Source organism: Perissodus microlepis, chromosome 13 (genome assembly GCF_051167445.1).
Source record: "Perissodus microlepis isolate ML-2025 ecotype Zambia chromosome 13, ASM5116744v1, whole genome shotgun sequence".
Classification (NCBI taxonomy): domain Eukaryota; kingdom Metazoa; phylum Chordata; class Actinopteri; order Cichliformes; family Cichlidae; genus Perissodus; species Perissodus microlepis.
Window position 1 is genome coordinate 31,191,708 of NC_140473.1, and position 16,538 is coordinate 31,208,245.

General features: G+C 47.3%; 1 protein-coding gene across 1 annotated transcript in view; it reads left to right on the top strand.

The window, feature by feature from the left end:
- Positions 1-11,923, top strand: part of slc30a6 (solute carrier family 30 member 6) — a 57,608-nt gene extending 45,685 nt beyond the window's left edge. Inside the window, exons 11-15 of the mRNA XM_084947626.1 lie at positions 7,216-7,335; positions 7,720-7,822; positions 7,928-7,975; positions 8,741-8,809; positions 10,971-11,923. Of these exons, the coding sequence (XP_084803752.1) occupies positions 7,216-7,335; positions 7,720-7,822; positions 7,928-7,975; positions 8,741-8,809; positions 10,971-11,603 (973 nt within the window). The 3' untranslated portion in view covers positions 11,604-11,923. The remainder of the gene's footprint in view (positions 1-7,215; positions 7,336-7,719; positions 7,823-7,927; positions 7,976-8,740; positions 8,810-10,970) is intronic.
- Positions 11,924-16,538: the final 4,615 nt, after the last annotated feature.

The window sequence follows — 16,538 nt, forward strand, 5'->3', positions numbered from 1 at the left end:
TAGTAACTTTATTTATAGCACATTCGTCTACGTTTACATACAGAGATGAGAAATTCTTTATTATTCCTGGATTTGTGCGTTTGTTACGGCAGACATGATGAAGAGTCACAACAACATCTGGCAGTTGTGTCTTCCTGCGTCTGCGCTCAGGGCAGCTCCTGTGTGTTAGAGGAGGAGCAGGAGGTGGTCGGGATTATCCATGATGGATCACTGTTTCTTGGTGACCTCCAATCCCAGAGCCCGACTTCCTGATCAGTTTATCCCGTCTGCTGGAGCCTGCAGCTCGATGCTGCTCCCCCATCTTACTGCAGAAATCCACTGTGATGCTTTCCCTGGAAGCAGAGCCTGCTCGGATCCTTCTCGTATCCAGCCTCTGCACTGGTCTTGCAGCTCGGCCTGTTATCAATGTGGAGGCCCAGGTACGCGCACTCTTGGACCTCCCTGACATCCTGTCCCAGACGTCAGCTGTGTAGCCGTCCTCTCACCATCTCTGCTGCTATCACATGCAGGAGCAGATCTGTCCTCCTCCTCCTGAACATCACTAACACATCCAGAGTGTTTCTGACCTCAAAGTGTCGAAGGTGAGCAGGAATGGAGACGTTCTCGCCTCCTGAGGTGTTTCCTGCAGCTTCTCTCTCAGTAGCAGCTGCTGAATCGTGTCAATGCACGTGAGGAACCAGAGGAGGCGTTTCTAACCGTGCATGCAGAGGACTGCATCAGCCACCCCCAGATTCAGTCTGTGTGCAAACCTCTCAGGGTCAAGGGAGGTTCTACCTGTGCTCTCAGGTGGGCGGAGACTAGTCTCTGCATCAGCTTGATAACATGATGGATGGTTGACCTCTGATGGAGTCGACTTGTTGATCACAGGAGACGTGATTGTGCCCACGTCTCCGTCTTTTTCTGTCTGTGCAGGCAGGACGTCTGACCACAGTCAAAATCATTCGACACTTAGAAATCTCTACCAACTTAACTCAGTTGGTAATTTACTTTTCTCTTTATTTTCTTTTTTCCATCTAAATTGATTGGCCTGGAGAAGGCCAGCACAAAGATGATTGGACTAGACTAGTGATGTCACAATGAGCTTGAGTTTAGATTAGCCCCCAAACACCTGGGCAGCAGACAGATGTGTGACTGCAGATGTTCATCATTGAACGTCTGTATGAGCTGAAGTCGTTACACATATTTAATTGTTTCCCTTGCAGACCATGTGATGTTTACGTTGAGCTGCTGTGTTGTGTCATATTTCAGGTTATTGTATGCAGGACTCCTTTTGCATTGAAGTAAAAGAACACTTGCTGTATCACTGAGCGTCTTCTTCTCTCTCTTTTTTTAAACTGGCATTTTTTTCTAATGACGATGTGAAAATATTGTGACAGCGCGAGAGCGGTTGCCCGTAGCGTTGTTTTCACTCGCAGCAGGCGTCTGTGTTCAGAGGAGAAGCTCTAAAAAGCCACAGCGGAGTACCTGCTCAGCAGCAAACAGACACGGCTCAGTCAGACGCTCGCTGCTGAACACGGAGAAGCTTTTAGCGGCTCGAAACGCAGACGTTTCCCTCGGGAGCCGTCGGGCCGTAGCTCCCGGATCTGAGACGTGTCGCAAACAGAAGTGTTTCTGACGGCCAGCAGGGGACAGTCACACTGGCTCCAATAACGCTTCACCTTGCATGAATTTTACCTTTCCTGATGCCTTTATGTGCTCACAGGCTGGATGTAAATTATTGTTTCATATTCAGGGAAGAGACGAGCAGCGATACAGCGACAAATACTAAGCAACCGGTAGCAATGATGTGATAGACGTGTTATTTTTTAGAGTACAGACTCCTCCCTGCACGGGTCCGTCACAGTTCACTGTGAACTCGAGTGAGGCTGCAGGGAGCTGAATATCTGCACACCTGATATTTGTGGGTGGAAGCTGAGACTTGAAACCAGTTTGTCTTAAAATGTGTTGATCTGGAGTTTTTTTCCTGCAGATGTTTTCTGGAACTAAGCCGGGATGCTAAAAGCGTAGCCACGGGAACGACGTTATTTATAAACAAACTGCAGTGTAGAAATTAGAGATGGCACGATACCACTTTGTTACTTTGAAATGCCGGTTTCCCCTCCTAACCTCATCCTAGCTCTAAATCAAAAACAGAAAATAACAAATCCAGTTGTAAGAACATCTACTAAAATATGGCTTCAATTCAGAAGGCACTTCTGTTTGCAACAGGTTAGTAATTTTTTCCCTGTTGCTTTTAACCCTTTTTTTTTTGCCATCCATTTCAGATAAAGCATTCCAAATTTGGCACATCATAAGATACCTGCAAATACGAAGTTTTGCAAAAACATTGTTTCCTTCTTTCCCCTACCTACCTCCTAAAAATCAAGTGGATACCATTTTGGAAATGGATCCTTTTGGCAAAAGGAGAATCTCCGCCATATACAAACTGATACAGAGCTTAAGGCCTGTTACTTGGGAAAAAACTAAAAATAATTGGGAAAAAGACATTGGGGTGGACTGATCTGATGATGAGTGGAGATCTTGTTTGAATCGTATACATACTTCCTCCCTTTGCATTCGCCATGGTTTAATTCAGTTTAAAATTCTTCATCGTCTTCATTATACAAGAGAGAGGCTTTCAAAGTTTTTCCCAGAAGCCGATCCTGCCTGTCCCAGGTGTGGACATAATCCAGCAAATGAGGGTCACATGATGTGGTCTTGTCCGAACCTGGATAATTACTGGGGAAATATATTTAAAGCATTATCTCGTATCAGTGCGCAGAATTTAGTGCTTGATTTCCGCATTGGCATTTTTGGAGTTATGCCATCTCAATACAAAATTAGTAAATCTCAGGAAAACGCCATAGCATTTGCTACATTGCTTGCCCGTAGACTTATTCTATTCCACTGGAAGTCTGATAAGGCTCCTTCATACATACAGTGGTTAAAGGAGGTGCTTTTCTTTTTACCACTGGAAAAACTTAGATACAGAGTTCTCTCATCACAACAAAAATTCTCTGCGACTTGGAACCCATTTATTGACTATATAAAAACGTGTTTTCCAGATGTGTGACATACGTTTTTTGTTTGTTTTTGTTTTGTTTATGTTTACATGAGCCTCGAGTGGGGGGGGGGTTCTCTTTTTTTGTTTTTGTTTTTTTTGGGGGTTTTTTTGTTTTGTTTTGTTTTGTTTTTTGTATAATGGCAACGTTTTCATTATGTATTGTGACCGTGATTTGTGAAAAAAAAATAAATTTAAAATATTTAAAATAGAAGTTTAAAAAAAAAAAAAAAAAAGAAATGCCGGTTTGGTAGCGAGGCTTCAAATGCTCCACCAGACCGCCGACAGGTCTCGCACGCCACTGCCGCTCTATCACGTGACGCATACTGCTCCGACGGGCTAACGTTATGAGCTGAGTTACGCCGTGTCGCTAGTTTTGGGAGGTGCTTTGGTGATATTGAATGGATCAGATTAGATTTTTTATTTCTCTCCGATATCCGATCCAGTAATTTAGGTCGGTATCGGACCGATGCGTGATATCGGTCCATCCCTAGTAGAAATGAAACATGTCCGTACATGTCGATCGTAATTCCCTGCAGCTCCATCAGAACCTCTGACAGAGATTCAAACCTGCATCGAGCTTCTCTCAGTGTGAGTGAAGGATGCTGCTGATGGATGCACGAGGTGGTAAAAGCATTAAAGGGTTATCTACGAATGTCCACTAGTGACCGGCTACAAAGTGTACGCAACAAGTTAATTGGTTTAAACGTGGACGGGCTTTAGAGGATTATCCCAGGTGTGCTCAGTGGTTAATGAGGTGTCAGGTGTTCCTCAGAGGGTATCAGTGAAAACGCCGAGTTCAAAGCTTCAGCGCTGGACCGCGTACATTTATACCGACTACGTTGTCGTTGTTTCAAATAAACAATCGTTTGTCTCCACTGGGCGTGAACGACTTCAACCAGCAGCAACTTTAAATGTGATTGGTCCCCTGAGCAGATCGCTGCATGCTTCGGACGGCGCTTCAGTCGAGCCCGCGTTCAGCCTGGAGAGTTCACAGTGATCGAGTAGTCGTGGTCCTGCCTCCTGCAGCGCTGTGTCCAGGCTCCGCCCCTTACCTAAACTGGAGTTTTCCCACAGGTTAACGGGTTGCAGTTTGGGCGTTTGTCTTCTTGTTATCGGGTTCGTTGTGGAGCCGGCAGAGCGCCACGGGGTATCAAGAGTTCGTTTGTGACTTTGCTTAAATCCTGCAGCCGCTCTGGATGAGCACACACAAGGTCACATGTCAAATTATATCAATGCATCAGCGGGGATTATGGGATCGCTGGGATTGTCAGGCTCATCCTCGACACTCTGAGTCTCGCCTCCCTTTTGTCTTTTGCTCTTTCCAGTCCAACACTAAAGACAAGAAGTCTCACAGTTTACAGACTCAGTTTTTCACTGAATGTCAGATTAAAGAGCCCGGAGCTTTCCTTCGGTAACAAGATCAGATGATCATTTTGTTTCGTCTGTGCCTCAGTTTTACGTAAATTAAAGGAAAAAACTCTTCAAACATCCATTTTTGCTTTAATTAAATGATTCTGATGAATCTTTGCAATCTTAAAGCTACGAGCAGTGACGATGATGACGAGGAAGACACCTAAACCTTATTTTCTGCACGCCTCAAAGGTCCTGCGGGGACATAAAAGCACCTCCTAAGCCTGGCGAGGGGAACCCAGCAGCTCCCGTGTCGTGACTCATCGCTCAGGTTTCCTCGCCGCGGCTCAGATATGAACGCAGAGCGTCCTCCGGTGAATCACAACATGTGCTCGAGTATCCCGCTCACATCACCGCGTCCTGCCCGGCCCTCCATTATTCACCGTCCGAGGAGCCGCCGCAGGATCTGACGACGCCGTCAGCTGACCTTGAAGACATTAAAGGAGGAGCACGTGCATTTCTGTTGTTGCTGCTAAACATGTGATGCCCCCCCCCCCCTCGTCTGTTCCTCCAGCTCCGCCCGTGGCGAGCACACGCCTCTCTGAATGACACGTTTGACGTTAATTACGTGTTGACATGCGTGTCGCTGCGTTCTTTCTAATCATCATCTAATGATACACGCCCAGGCAGCGGCGGCAGAGTGCGGCCATGTGACATATTCAGTCTCACCAGGGGCGCGAGGTCTTTTTGCTGCGTTTCATGTTATGGATTTTGTTTGTTGGCACTGTGGGCCCTCCGTAGCGGTGCTCTTTTAGATTTTGGGGCAGGATTAGGACGGAGGATGTCCTTTTCCTCTGTCACAGCTGGAACAGCTGAGAGAAAACAGCCAAGAAACACAGCTGCTCAGCATCCATACGTCACGTTTGTTCAATCCACTGCCATCCTTCTCTTTTTGCTTTAATACGAGTTATTGTCTGAAGATTACAGGATATTTCACTTCTCTACAGCAGGATTTTTGGCAGCGTGTCCTGAGGCCAACGTTTCTCTTTAGCTGGTTATAAAATGACGGCGAGCCCGTCCACAGGCTGCGTTCGATCTTCGTCTACGGACGAGGCGTCATCGATGGGCGTCCTCTCTGACCTCGTTCAGTCGAGTCTTCTCAGGCTGAACATCCGGCGCCATGCCGCTGTCTCTGAACCGCGACATGTGACGCTCCATCGGGACACCATCCCGCCACCGCGTCTTCGTGTGTCACGCCGCGTTGCATCACGTCACGCTGTCACATCACATTAGGTCCTGTCAGATGCATCGTTTCCCGCTGAAGTGCCTTTGAGCAAGAAACCGAAACTTTCCGCTGCTCCACAGGTGCTGTTTTTTACGCTAGCGTGACCTTTGACCTCAGCTGAGAGGAACAATAAAGGTCGAGGGGTCAAACTGTTCCTGCGGGTGGTCGACTTTCATCGCACACTTTTATTATATTTGTTTATTACCACTTCTTCTTTATTATTATTATTATCCAACCAGCAGCAAATAATGAAAATGTATCTGTATAATATTAATATCTGCTGTTGTCTGATACATTTGACTGTATTTAATAAACCATTTTAAATTCTTTTTGATGTTTCACTGTATTATTATCATTTATCATGGTTTTCTTTTGTACTGTGGGATAAACTATATTTCATCTTCAGTGCCTATTTCGTCGTCCTTCTGATGATCATGGAGTCGGGATCGCAGCTTCTTGGAGCAGGTCCTTAGCGTTTAACTCCCGGGATCGTTTAGATCAGCGTTCCCGTCGGCTCCTCCCACATTAAACCATTTGCTGCTGTTGGCATGAACTCAGAGGGAGTTTTTTGTGTGACGGCTCTTCTCCGATGCTCAGGCAGGATGTGCGGGAGCTCGATCGGAGCTTAAGCTAACATGAAACCAAACAGGAATGATCCCATCAGGTCCAGTTGAAATCCCCCTAAAGTCCATTATGATGGCGTGATCGGGTTAAAGGCCTAAACCTGAAGACAAATATAACCACCGGAGGATTCAGGGCTCTGCCTCCCAGAAACGCTGCTGGGTTTCAGGAATTCCAGATACTATGAAACTATGAAGTCAGTTTAAATTCATACCTTTGCGCACCTGTTACCTGTTTGACGCCAGAAAGACTTGAGAGCACACAGACTCAGACAGGTGCGAGAATTTGACCTTTTATTAACAAGTTAATTAATGCTGAGGGTCAGTGATTCACGGTTGATCTGACGCCTCCGGGACGCATCGTACGTGATGTTTACAGTTTTGTTTTTTTTAATTCGCTCGCTGCACGACCAATGAGCCCGTGCGACGGGGAGGTGACTGTCACACATCCGTCCTTGCACAGTTGATAACGTTGCTGCTCCTCCGAGTGTTGGTCTGATTTTAATGACAGTTTCATTCACAACGATCACCAAACAAGTCTTCAAACAGGCTGCTCGGCTCTGCTTTTGAACGAAGAGGTTTCAGGTGCATCTTCACCGAGTTTAAGGGCAGCTTACTTTAAAACTACAATTTCATTATAATCATAAAGAACATGCATGTGAGCATAACTGCACTTATTTATAATAATATACAGTTAGAAAAAAAAATATATAAATCAAAACTAGGATGTAGGAAACATACGTAAAGGAAGCTTCCTTAGGAAGTGACCTGTTTCATGTTTCGGTCGTATTTTAATCTTTTTTTATGTTTTATTGACGCTGGAGGAGCTTTTGGAGTTTGTTCAGTGGGAGAATGTGAAGGTGATCATGTGCACTAATCCTGTTTCTGTTTGTTTCCCTGTGTGTGTCTGTGTGTAGTTTGTGTGGCATCGTTCCAGGCCTGAGCAGCGTGCTGCTGCCTCGCATGAACCCCTTTGTCCTGATCAACATGGCGGGAGCTCTGTCCCTGTGCATCACCTACATGCTCATCGAAATCAAGTAAGAATTTAATCTGTGTGGATGTGAATCCCCACGTTCACGCTCGTCCACGATCTGTTTAACCAGCCCGAGTTTGCTCAGCTGATGCTGTTTCCATCCCTGCTTCCCTTTTATATCTTCAGCGGTGCTGAGCTTACAGCGGCAAACGTGCACAGATGAAGATGTCGACCAGCTTCAACGAATAACACGAATATTGTCATTTATTCCTCTGAAGTCTTCCTCAGAGTGAACTGCGAGCTTGTATCGGATCGTTTACAGACTGGATTATATCAGGATTATCTGTGGTGGTGACAGTGATGTCGTTTATTTATTTTAGAAAAGTGGAAATCTTCTTTATGTTTGATGAACCATTTCTTCTCTCGTGTCCGTGATCTGTGTGCTCAGTAACTTCAACGCGGTGGACACGGCGTCTGCGGTCGCCATCGCCCTCATGACCTTCGGCACCATGTATCCCATGAGCGTGTACAGCGGCAAAGTGCTGCTGCAGGTGAGACAGACGGGACAGTGCGCTCCCCTTTGACCTTTAACCCCAAAATATGATGCAGTTATGGAAGCCATGTGATCATGATTATTAACCGCCTCTCGCCCACAGACCACGCCCTCCCACATCATCGGGCAGCTGGACAAGCTTCTGAGAGAGGTGAGAGCCGGCGCTTTATCGCAGCGTTACTGCAACATCAGGAAGTGTTTCTACTGCTTAGTTTTATCCCAGAATTCTTCATAACCAGAGTTTAAAATCCAAACATAAACTGGATCAAATCCACAAATCAAATTCTCCCTGTGAGGCGCTCGGCTTCATACATCACTTACATTGAGTCCAGATTGTTGCATAAAACTGTCACTTTTGGCATTTAAGATCAAATTTCAAGCACAAATGTAACTGTTGAGGTGTCGATCGGGTGTCCAGCACACTGCACCATTAAACTGTGCAGAAACTCTCCGAATTTCAAACCTCCGCAGCTGACCGGACGCCTCGGGGCCGACTGCGATTTCACCGACGCTCAGGATCTCGACTTCGTTCACAGTCAATCCAAACCACGAAGTAGCAGATTACTGACTGTGCGGATCATTTCACAGCTTCCGTTTTCAGCTTCCTGTCGTACGATGGCGTTCGTCTCCGCCCATCAGGGACTCCCAACATGAACTTTAGTTAAAGAGAGTTAACGAGTCCTGAGCTAACCCTCCAAACATGGCTGCTGCTCAGGTTTCCTTCATTCACGTCCACGGTGACGGCAGCTTGGTTTCTGAGTCCTTCAGACACAACACGAGGTCAGCGTCAGACGGAAACCAGCGAGCAAACACCGTAAACCACGTTAAACTTTATTAGGAGCAGCTGAGAGAACAGCACACTGACTGATTATGACTGATTATGATTGGCTATTTGTGCCTTCTTGTGTCCAATCAGGTGTCGACTCTGGACGGGGTGCTGGAGGTCCGAAACGAGCACTTCTGGACTGTTGGCTTTGGATGTCTGGTGAGTGACAGAGGCCGACGGAGAAACTCTGGATTAACTTATCAAGTTAATCGTGGCGTCGGATCGCTGGCGTTAGAATCAGTGAAGCCCGATAAGGAAAACGTATCCTGGGCTGAGCCTGAGTGCAGCTCTGCAGACTCGTAGTAAATGAATGAGTGAGGGCGCCGCCGATCTCTTTTAAAGAAATGAATCGGGTTACTTACAGAGCGGGGTCAGAGGTCTCCCAGGGTCTGCTGATCAGTTCCTCTCGACGGTTCTTCCTCTTCCTGTTGAGTTTGTCCCGTCTCCCTCCTCCGTCCGCTCCTCCGTCATTCGTCGGATTAGAGCGATGATCTGCAGGGATTTGTTCAACGAGACGAAAAGAAGGAACAACTCATTCATGCGGAGACTTGGCTCCCCCCTCCTCTCCCTCTGTGTTTTTTGGGGGTGCGTTGTTGTTGTTGTTGTTGTTCGTGTTGCTGTCGTCGCAACGCAAACAAACCCAGCTGGCTTTCAGGGCGGGAAGCACACAGAGAGGAGCGCACACACCGACAGTCTCCTCTGCCGGGCTCAGATGCTCATTATAATTTATGGATAATTTAACCGTGCTGCTGTTGAGCCTGAAGGTTCAAACGAGGAGAACTTCCTGTCCACTTCCTGCGATTTTTTTAACGTCCTAAAAACAAAGTGAGGAAGTAAAAGTGAAGCAGACGCTAATGAAAAACAACAAAGTTCAAACAGGGATAAAATAGTTCATCTGCACTTCATGAGTCAGCTTTCAGTTCTGCTTTATAGCTTATTATCTTAAATTAGCAGCTTTCCTATTGGAGTTTTGTACTGAGACGCTAACATAAGGCTAGCACAGTTTCATATCACCCGGCTCATACATGTTAATAAAACCAAAACACAACGTTTAGTCAAATTTATCCACCCTGCAGCGCCCTCGAGACTTCAGTGAACACACCCATTGGTTCCGGGGGTTTAGATGGGTGGGGTGGTTGGGTCAGGTGGGGCGATGGGGTGGGAGGGGTGGGTGCTTTGAGCCTGTCAAGGTTTAAATTTGGTTGAAATCTGCGACTTCAGGTTGAGTTTAGACTTCTTCTTGGATCTCCTGTAAACGAAGAGCTGCGAGGCACGGAGGCGTTTTCCAGCCGAGCCTCATGTCTGTGGGGTTAAAGATGACATCACCACAGTATCCATGGTTACAGGCCAAACCTTCTGTGTTAGGCGTGTGTCTGCTGAAAGCTCCTCTCTGGTATGAAGGATGAAGGCCGCCGTTCCTCTGCCTGCCTCCGGGTGGCGCAGCGCCCGTGTTTACCTCGCCCCGATGCTGTTTTTATTGTTTGTATTCGAGTTGTCGATGCCACCGCCCCTCGTGTTGTCGTTTGTGATGCTGCTGCAGTTACACAATTGTTGGTTGTTGGCCCACTGCTAACAAAGCAGCTGTCCAAACTGATTTGACCCCCTGACTGCACTTCTGCCCCATGGGGCGATTCGCTCTGCGTGTGTGTGTGTGTGTGTGTGCGTGTGTGTGTGTGTGTGTGTGTGTGTGTGTGTGTGTGTGTGTGTGTGTGAGAGAGAGAGAGAGAGGGAGTCTGTCCTTGTGAGGTCTGAATATTCCCAACAACAGAAATGACAAACTGTGTTTAATGTTTTAAGGTCAGAGAGGTTGAATTTAACAGCTTTTAGAGTCCAGCTAAGCTTCGTTTCAGCGCACGTTTGTGACGCCGCTCGGTTTGCCCGAGGAGCGCTGCAGGAACACTGGAGACGTCTTTGTTCGTCTCCGAGTTTGGATCTGAACTGTTTGCATGATTTCGGATCAGATGATCGCTCTCGTGTCTGCGCACCGATAACGGGGTCACGGACTGGAAGACACTTCAGGCCATGTGGGCGTGGCCACGTCACATAACCCGCTGGTTTCTGCATTTTGAAGCTTTTTTTGCTTCATTTTGGGTTTTTGGAGCCAGATATGACCATATTTGGGCATCGATAGACATCGTATGGGCATTTTAATATAGGCGTGTATGTGGAGTGAGCCCCGTGTGGACGTCAGAGGAACTGCATGATCAGGCTTACTGTAATCTGTATGTTATTGATCTGGTCTGGAGCGTGTTTGTATTTAATCGCTTTGATGAGCAGTTACTGAAGAGTTAGCTCTTCTCTCTCTGTTCTTGTGTTTCAGGCTGGCTCCGCCCACGTCCGGATCCGCCGCGACGCCAACGAGCAGCTGGTTCTGGCTCACGTCACCAACCGGCTGCTGCCGCTCGTCTCCACGCTGACCGTGCAGATCTTCAAAGACGACTGGTCCCGGCCCCTCCTCACCGGGGCCCTCTCCTCCTCCTCGTCCTCTTCGCCCGCTGCCTCCCCGCTGGGTGCTGCCGATGGCTACGCCGCCCTTGCCTCCTCGCTGCCTCCTCTGCTCTTGTCCCCGGGAGGAGAGTTCGACCCGCTGACCTCCACCCCCTCCAAACCCACCAGCCCCCCTCCGGAGTTCTCCTTCGACACTCCGGGGAGGAATGTCCAGCCGATGGTCCTCGCCGCTTTGGGACACCACACCCACAGGCCGTACGGAGGCCTGGGACTCTCCTACGGGTCGACCCCCTACACAGGGATGCTGAATCAGGGCCTGGCGCGGCCTGGTGGCGGGATGGGACTGGGCACACAGGGTCTGGGGGTCGGGCTTGGACTGGGCGTGGGCAGCGCCGGGGGGCCGTCCTCTCAGAGCTACAGAACTGCGTATGGCGGGTCGACGGCGCCGCTGCGCTTCGGAAACCCTCTGGCTTCACAGTCGCAGTACCGACAGTACCGGCCGTGACCGCTCCGGCGGGTTCAGGACTTTCGGGTACTTGAAATTCATTTGTGACGGTCGGCTCCTCGGGAACGTCGAGTCAGGCAGCGGCGTCACAGCATCGATGACGGCGCCGGTTTCTGGTGTTCGATGTCGATGACTTCAGAGGAGCGATGGTGGTGATGTATTTATTGTCCGGACGAGGGGACCACCGCGTATCTTTGAGTGCTTTCTTTGTTATGGGACTGATCGCGAGGTTTGGCGGTTAGAAAGTGGCGTGCTCGTACTTTGTAAGCTTTCCTTTCCTGCAAACATTCCTTAAAAAAATAAAAGTCTTTGAGTCTGAATCCTTTAAGAGTTTGATGTTTAATATTTCCAGCATTACGTGAAACAAGTATCACAGCGAATTCCACGTCTCACCCGAGATTCACCAAACATCAGAAATCCTCGTTTATCTTTTCGTTTGAGTCGTTTTCATGCAGATTTTATTAACCAAGAACTTCCTCACAGACCGACTTCGTCCAGCGTGGTGGAGCTCTGCGTCACGGGGCAAAGGTGAGACCTAAGTGATCAGGAAACTTCCCAGATCTTTATCCGGTCCATAAATCCATTTATCCGATCTGCTCAGTCCATCAACTATTAAACTTTAAACACCATCAGCGACTCCGCCCCTGTACGAGGTTTCCCGCGTCCCGGCGTGTGGAGATGATGAGGAGGAGACCAGCTTTTATTTAGGCGGGTCCTAATCAGGAAATCAGGGCTGCACATCCCCAACAGACGAGCTCACAAAGAGGCCATGAGGCTTTGGGTACAGTCGCACAGATCAGCTCCTCTTCCTCCTCGCTGTCCTTCAGTTTCAGGAGGTCGAGGGAATGTTTGAAGGAGAACAGTGAAGCCAAACGAACTCAAACAGTTCCTAATGACACTAAATGTCGGGCTGTGACGCCTCTGCTCCAGTCATTAAAAACAAATCGTTGAAGTTCTGAAGTCCGAGCCAGGAAAACTTCTTAAATTTGACGTTTTCTAAGGTTGGAAGTTGACTGAAGACATTCTTGACTCTTCTCAACATCTGAAGCTTCGTCTGATTGTGAACATGAGCTGAGCTCGTTGGAATCCTCATCGTGTCCTGTAGGACGCTGGTGACCTTCTGACCTCTCAGCTTCTGCCTGATGATCCTCTGTCTGTACTGAGACAGCCCGTCCTCTCTCACGCCCAATACAAACACAGACAGGTCCTCATTGGTTCACCTGACCCCCTCAGAATCAGCTGAACTTTATTATATTTAATAAATCCAAAGTTTTACCTTCATACTATGAATATTTTACAGGACCTCCATTTAGTACTTTTAAATTATGTTTCCAGCTTTTTTGACTGCTCTGCTGAACTTCATAATGACGGCAGAAAAACACGTTTAAAGTTACTTATTTTCAAAACGAATTAGTTACTTAGTTACTCTTTAAAAGCATGATACACAACCTGAGTACGTAATAAAGACAAAGACCTTCCAGCCCAATTCTATTTTTTCTGCGTCATATAAACTGAATCAAATGAAAACGTCTCTTTGTAAAACTTTTTAGTTTTATTAGTTTTAATCTTTTAACTTTATGCACATTGCATCAAGCAAAAATTAAACTATATGCAAGAAGAAATGTGTTTAACATTTAAGCCTATTGTCTGCATATTCCAGCATATAAAATAAAATAAAACACTGTTTTGTGTTTACACTCTTTCAAATAGATGCGAGTAAAACACAGCAGAAAATAAATAAAATCAAAGACTGAGCAGCTCTTAAATCTGTTGTCACCTGTTTGGCAGGAGTGGGGCGGGTGGAGGTTTGCCCACAGCAGGCGTGTCAGTGGGAGGATCCGGGGGTTTCTCTGTGAATGTCACGTTCCCGTGGCAGCGTGCTCGCTGCTCGCTCAGATTTGAAGTTTAATTTTTCGCTGTAGAAACAAGTTTTCTTCCCACGCAGAGTGAACGGCGGACGCTAATGTTTGTCACTTTTTACTGGATCAAACTTAAATTAAGGTCATCTTCCAGCTGTGATCCCATCTGCGTCCGGATCATTTTGTGGTGTGGAGCTCATGGACCTGTTAGGTCCTGAACAGTTTTCAAAACCCTGGAAGCATCAGAGGGTCTGAGGACGCTGCTGTGGCGTGTCCTCACTTCATCTTGTTTCTGCTGTCACATCCAACGAGGCCGACGCCACAAAGCGTGCTCAGCCACACGCTTGCATTTTAATGGATGACACACTTTAGCGACTTTGCTGCAACTGGTCATTATTTTGTCCCCTGCAATTACGTTACCCTCTCGGCCCTCGGTTCGCCGCCCTCGCATCCTCATCAGCCCAGAAAATATTCAAATGAGTGAGAGACGCTGCAGGCCGGCGAATGAGAATGAAGCGAGGAGACAGCTTCGAGGCCGGCGGAGTCGCAACGTGTTAGGAGGCCAACAGACTCCTGACCCCGTTACCGAGGGACCCGCCTGGTCTCCAAAAACCGCTAATAGGCCCAAGTTTTGCTTTTTTTCCAGCTCGGCGCACATTGATCACTGTGTTTGTTCAAATCCAACGATGGGGAGAAGATTGGGCACGGAGGGAAGCTCGCCGTTTTCCCAGGAGTTTACTAAAGAGGTGCGTGTTCAAAACTTTGTCCCAGAATGTGCCAAACGCGACCAAATGTTTACCGACACACCTCGTCCCCTCTCGGGCTCCTCCTGCGGTAAACGCAGTGATGCTCGTCTCTCACAGAAATGCATCACTGAGCCTCACGCAAACTGACAAATGCATTTCCTTCCCCATGAAACATTCACACGTTTTACTCCGAGCTTCATGTTTCCTCTGTGATCGGGATCCCTGCAGGGCTCGGCTCAAATCTGAGGAGTTTCAAATACATGAGACACAGCTCTCCACCAAATGAAACTTTATCATAAATTTCAGCAGCAGAAGTAAAACACTGAGGATAGATGACATGCTCGAGTCCATCTTTGAGACATAAAACTCACTGAAGAGGCAGCTGATCACCTCCTTATGTCCTCAGCACAACGCCTTTCACCTTTCAGAAGAACAAAGGTGTGCCTATTTTTGTAGAATCTGAATGTGTCAGAAACACTGAGCAGGGTTCAAAGCTGCACTTTGCTGCCACTTAAACTGGCCTAGTTTGGTTCACGTTTTCAGCTCTGCTGCAGACTCAACAATCTGACTTTAGTTCGAATGCAAAGACTGTACATAAAAGATGGGGATCCAGCTTCCACGCTATCATCATGAGGTCACTCACTGGTTTCTTGGCTTCAGATTTTGAAGCCACTGCATTTGTATTTTGGCCTCAAACGTTTGCCCACATGGTGTGGAAGCTATCTGCTAATGCTAGCTAGCATGGGATGCAAAGTGTTAGCCTGTATGGATACATCACACAGATAACGGCAAGACCTTCTTTGAAATGTGACACAAAGGAGATATTTTGTCATCTACTGACCCATCCATCCACCCTAACCACCTCTGTCCCTTTTTCAAGTCACCACTAGAGGGCAGTGTCACTTGATGGTAAACCTTAGGCTGTACATAAAAGGCTGAAGTCTCAACAGTAGTGCTCTGGATAATGCCAGAAGGGACTACATTCAGCACCCGAGGGTAAAGTGCTAATGCTAGCAAGCTCTATTAAGAAGATCCACTAATAAACTGTAATTGTGCATCACACAGGCACAGATGTGGTTAAGATACTGATTTGAAACTGGACATAAACATCAGTTTCCTGTTCAAGTGCATCGGCTCCATCAACCTGACCTCCCCCCCTATCCTTCAGTCATTGTTACAGCTATCATTAGAGGGTGTGTCTTAAAAATATAAGCTGTAAATAAATGATGGCTGTAGCTACTGTGACATCACTGGTTTAAGTATTGTGGTCATCACCGTCCTGGTTTTTGCAAGACAGGTAAAGCACTAAGTTATCAGGTAATGCTAGTGATGTCAGTCAAAGAGGCCACGCCCCTATTAGCCCAAATGTTAAGCTTTAATACAATTTAAGCTTTCTCCACCTGTACAGGTGTTACAAAGGTGGTAATTACCCATAGAGACGAAGCAGTTTGTGTGTCAGGCTGTAAACATGTTTATTTCTGGTCTATGGGGACTGACTCACTGCTGGTGCCTCTGCTGGACGTTAGAGGAACTGCAGCTTTTCCTTCCCCATTGGCTTCATCTTTCAGGATTTGATGTTTGGTTTTGCCGAGCCCACAGCTGCGCTTTCTGTTGTTCTAATGAGCTTTGGAGCCTCGTTTTTTGGATGATGTGTCAAATTGTTGGAGCTAACAAGTCGTACAGCGCCGCTCGTATTTCCCCCCAACACACACTAGCAGAAGCTGGAACCCGTTTAAGTGCCTCTTCTGAAGAATTTCATTTCCTCTCCAAAGGAGGATAATCCCTCCTCTGGTTTTGTTCTGCGGCTTTCGGAGGAGATTTTGACCAAACAATCAAAGAAGTACTTTTCCTTGGAAAGCTTAGCGGGAGCTTCTGCTCCCTCAGCGCTGGATGTGCTCAGCAGTCATTAAGCCTGTAACGAGGTCCTGCAGCATTTCAAAGTCCGGAGTGGCAGCGTTTTTATTAGTGTTGACTTCACACGCTTGGTACAAAACAAATGGTATTGAGCTTTTGTAATCTGTGACCAAAATCCCCACCAAATGAACAGGATCAGTGCAGCGCCGCTGCTTTCTGGGTCAAATCTGACACCGCCGAGGTCGACGCTGCCCGCCCCACGGTCAGCTCAGGTCACACCGGCCGACTGCGTACGCGCAACCTAACGAGGAAAGTAGAAGTACATTTACTCGAGTACTGCTTTCTGACATTCCACTACTCTTTCAGGAGGGCGGAGTCAGGATCTCACCTTAAAAAACCAAACAAGCTGAAAAAAAAAATAGATTTCTGACATTTAAATTGTCAGATCTGGACAAATCTCTTGGCCCTCTTATTAG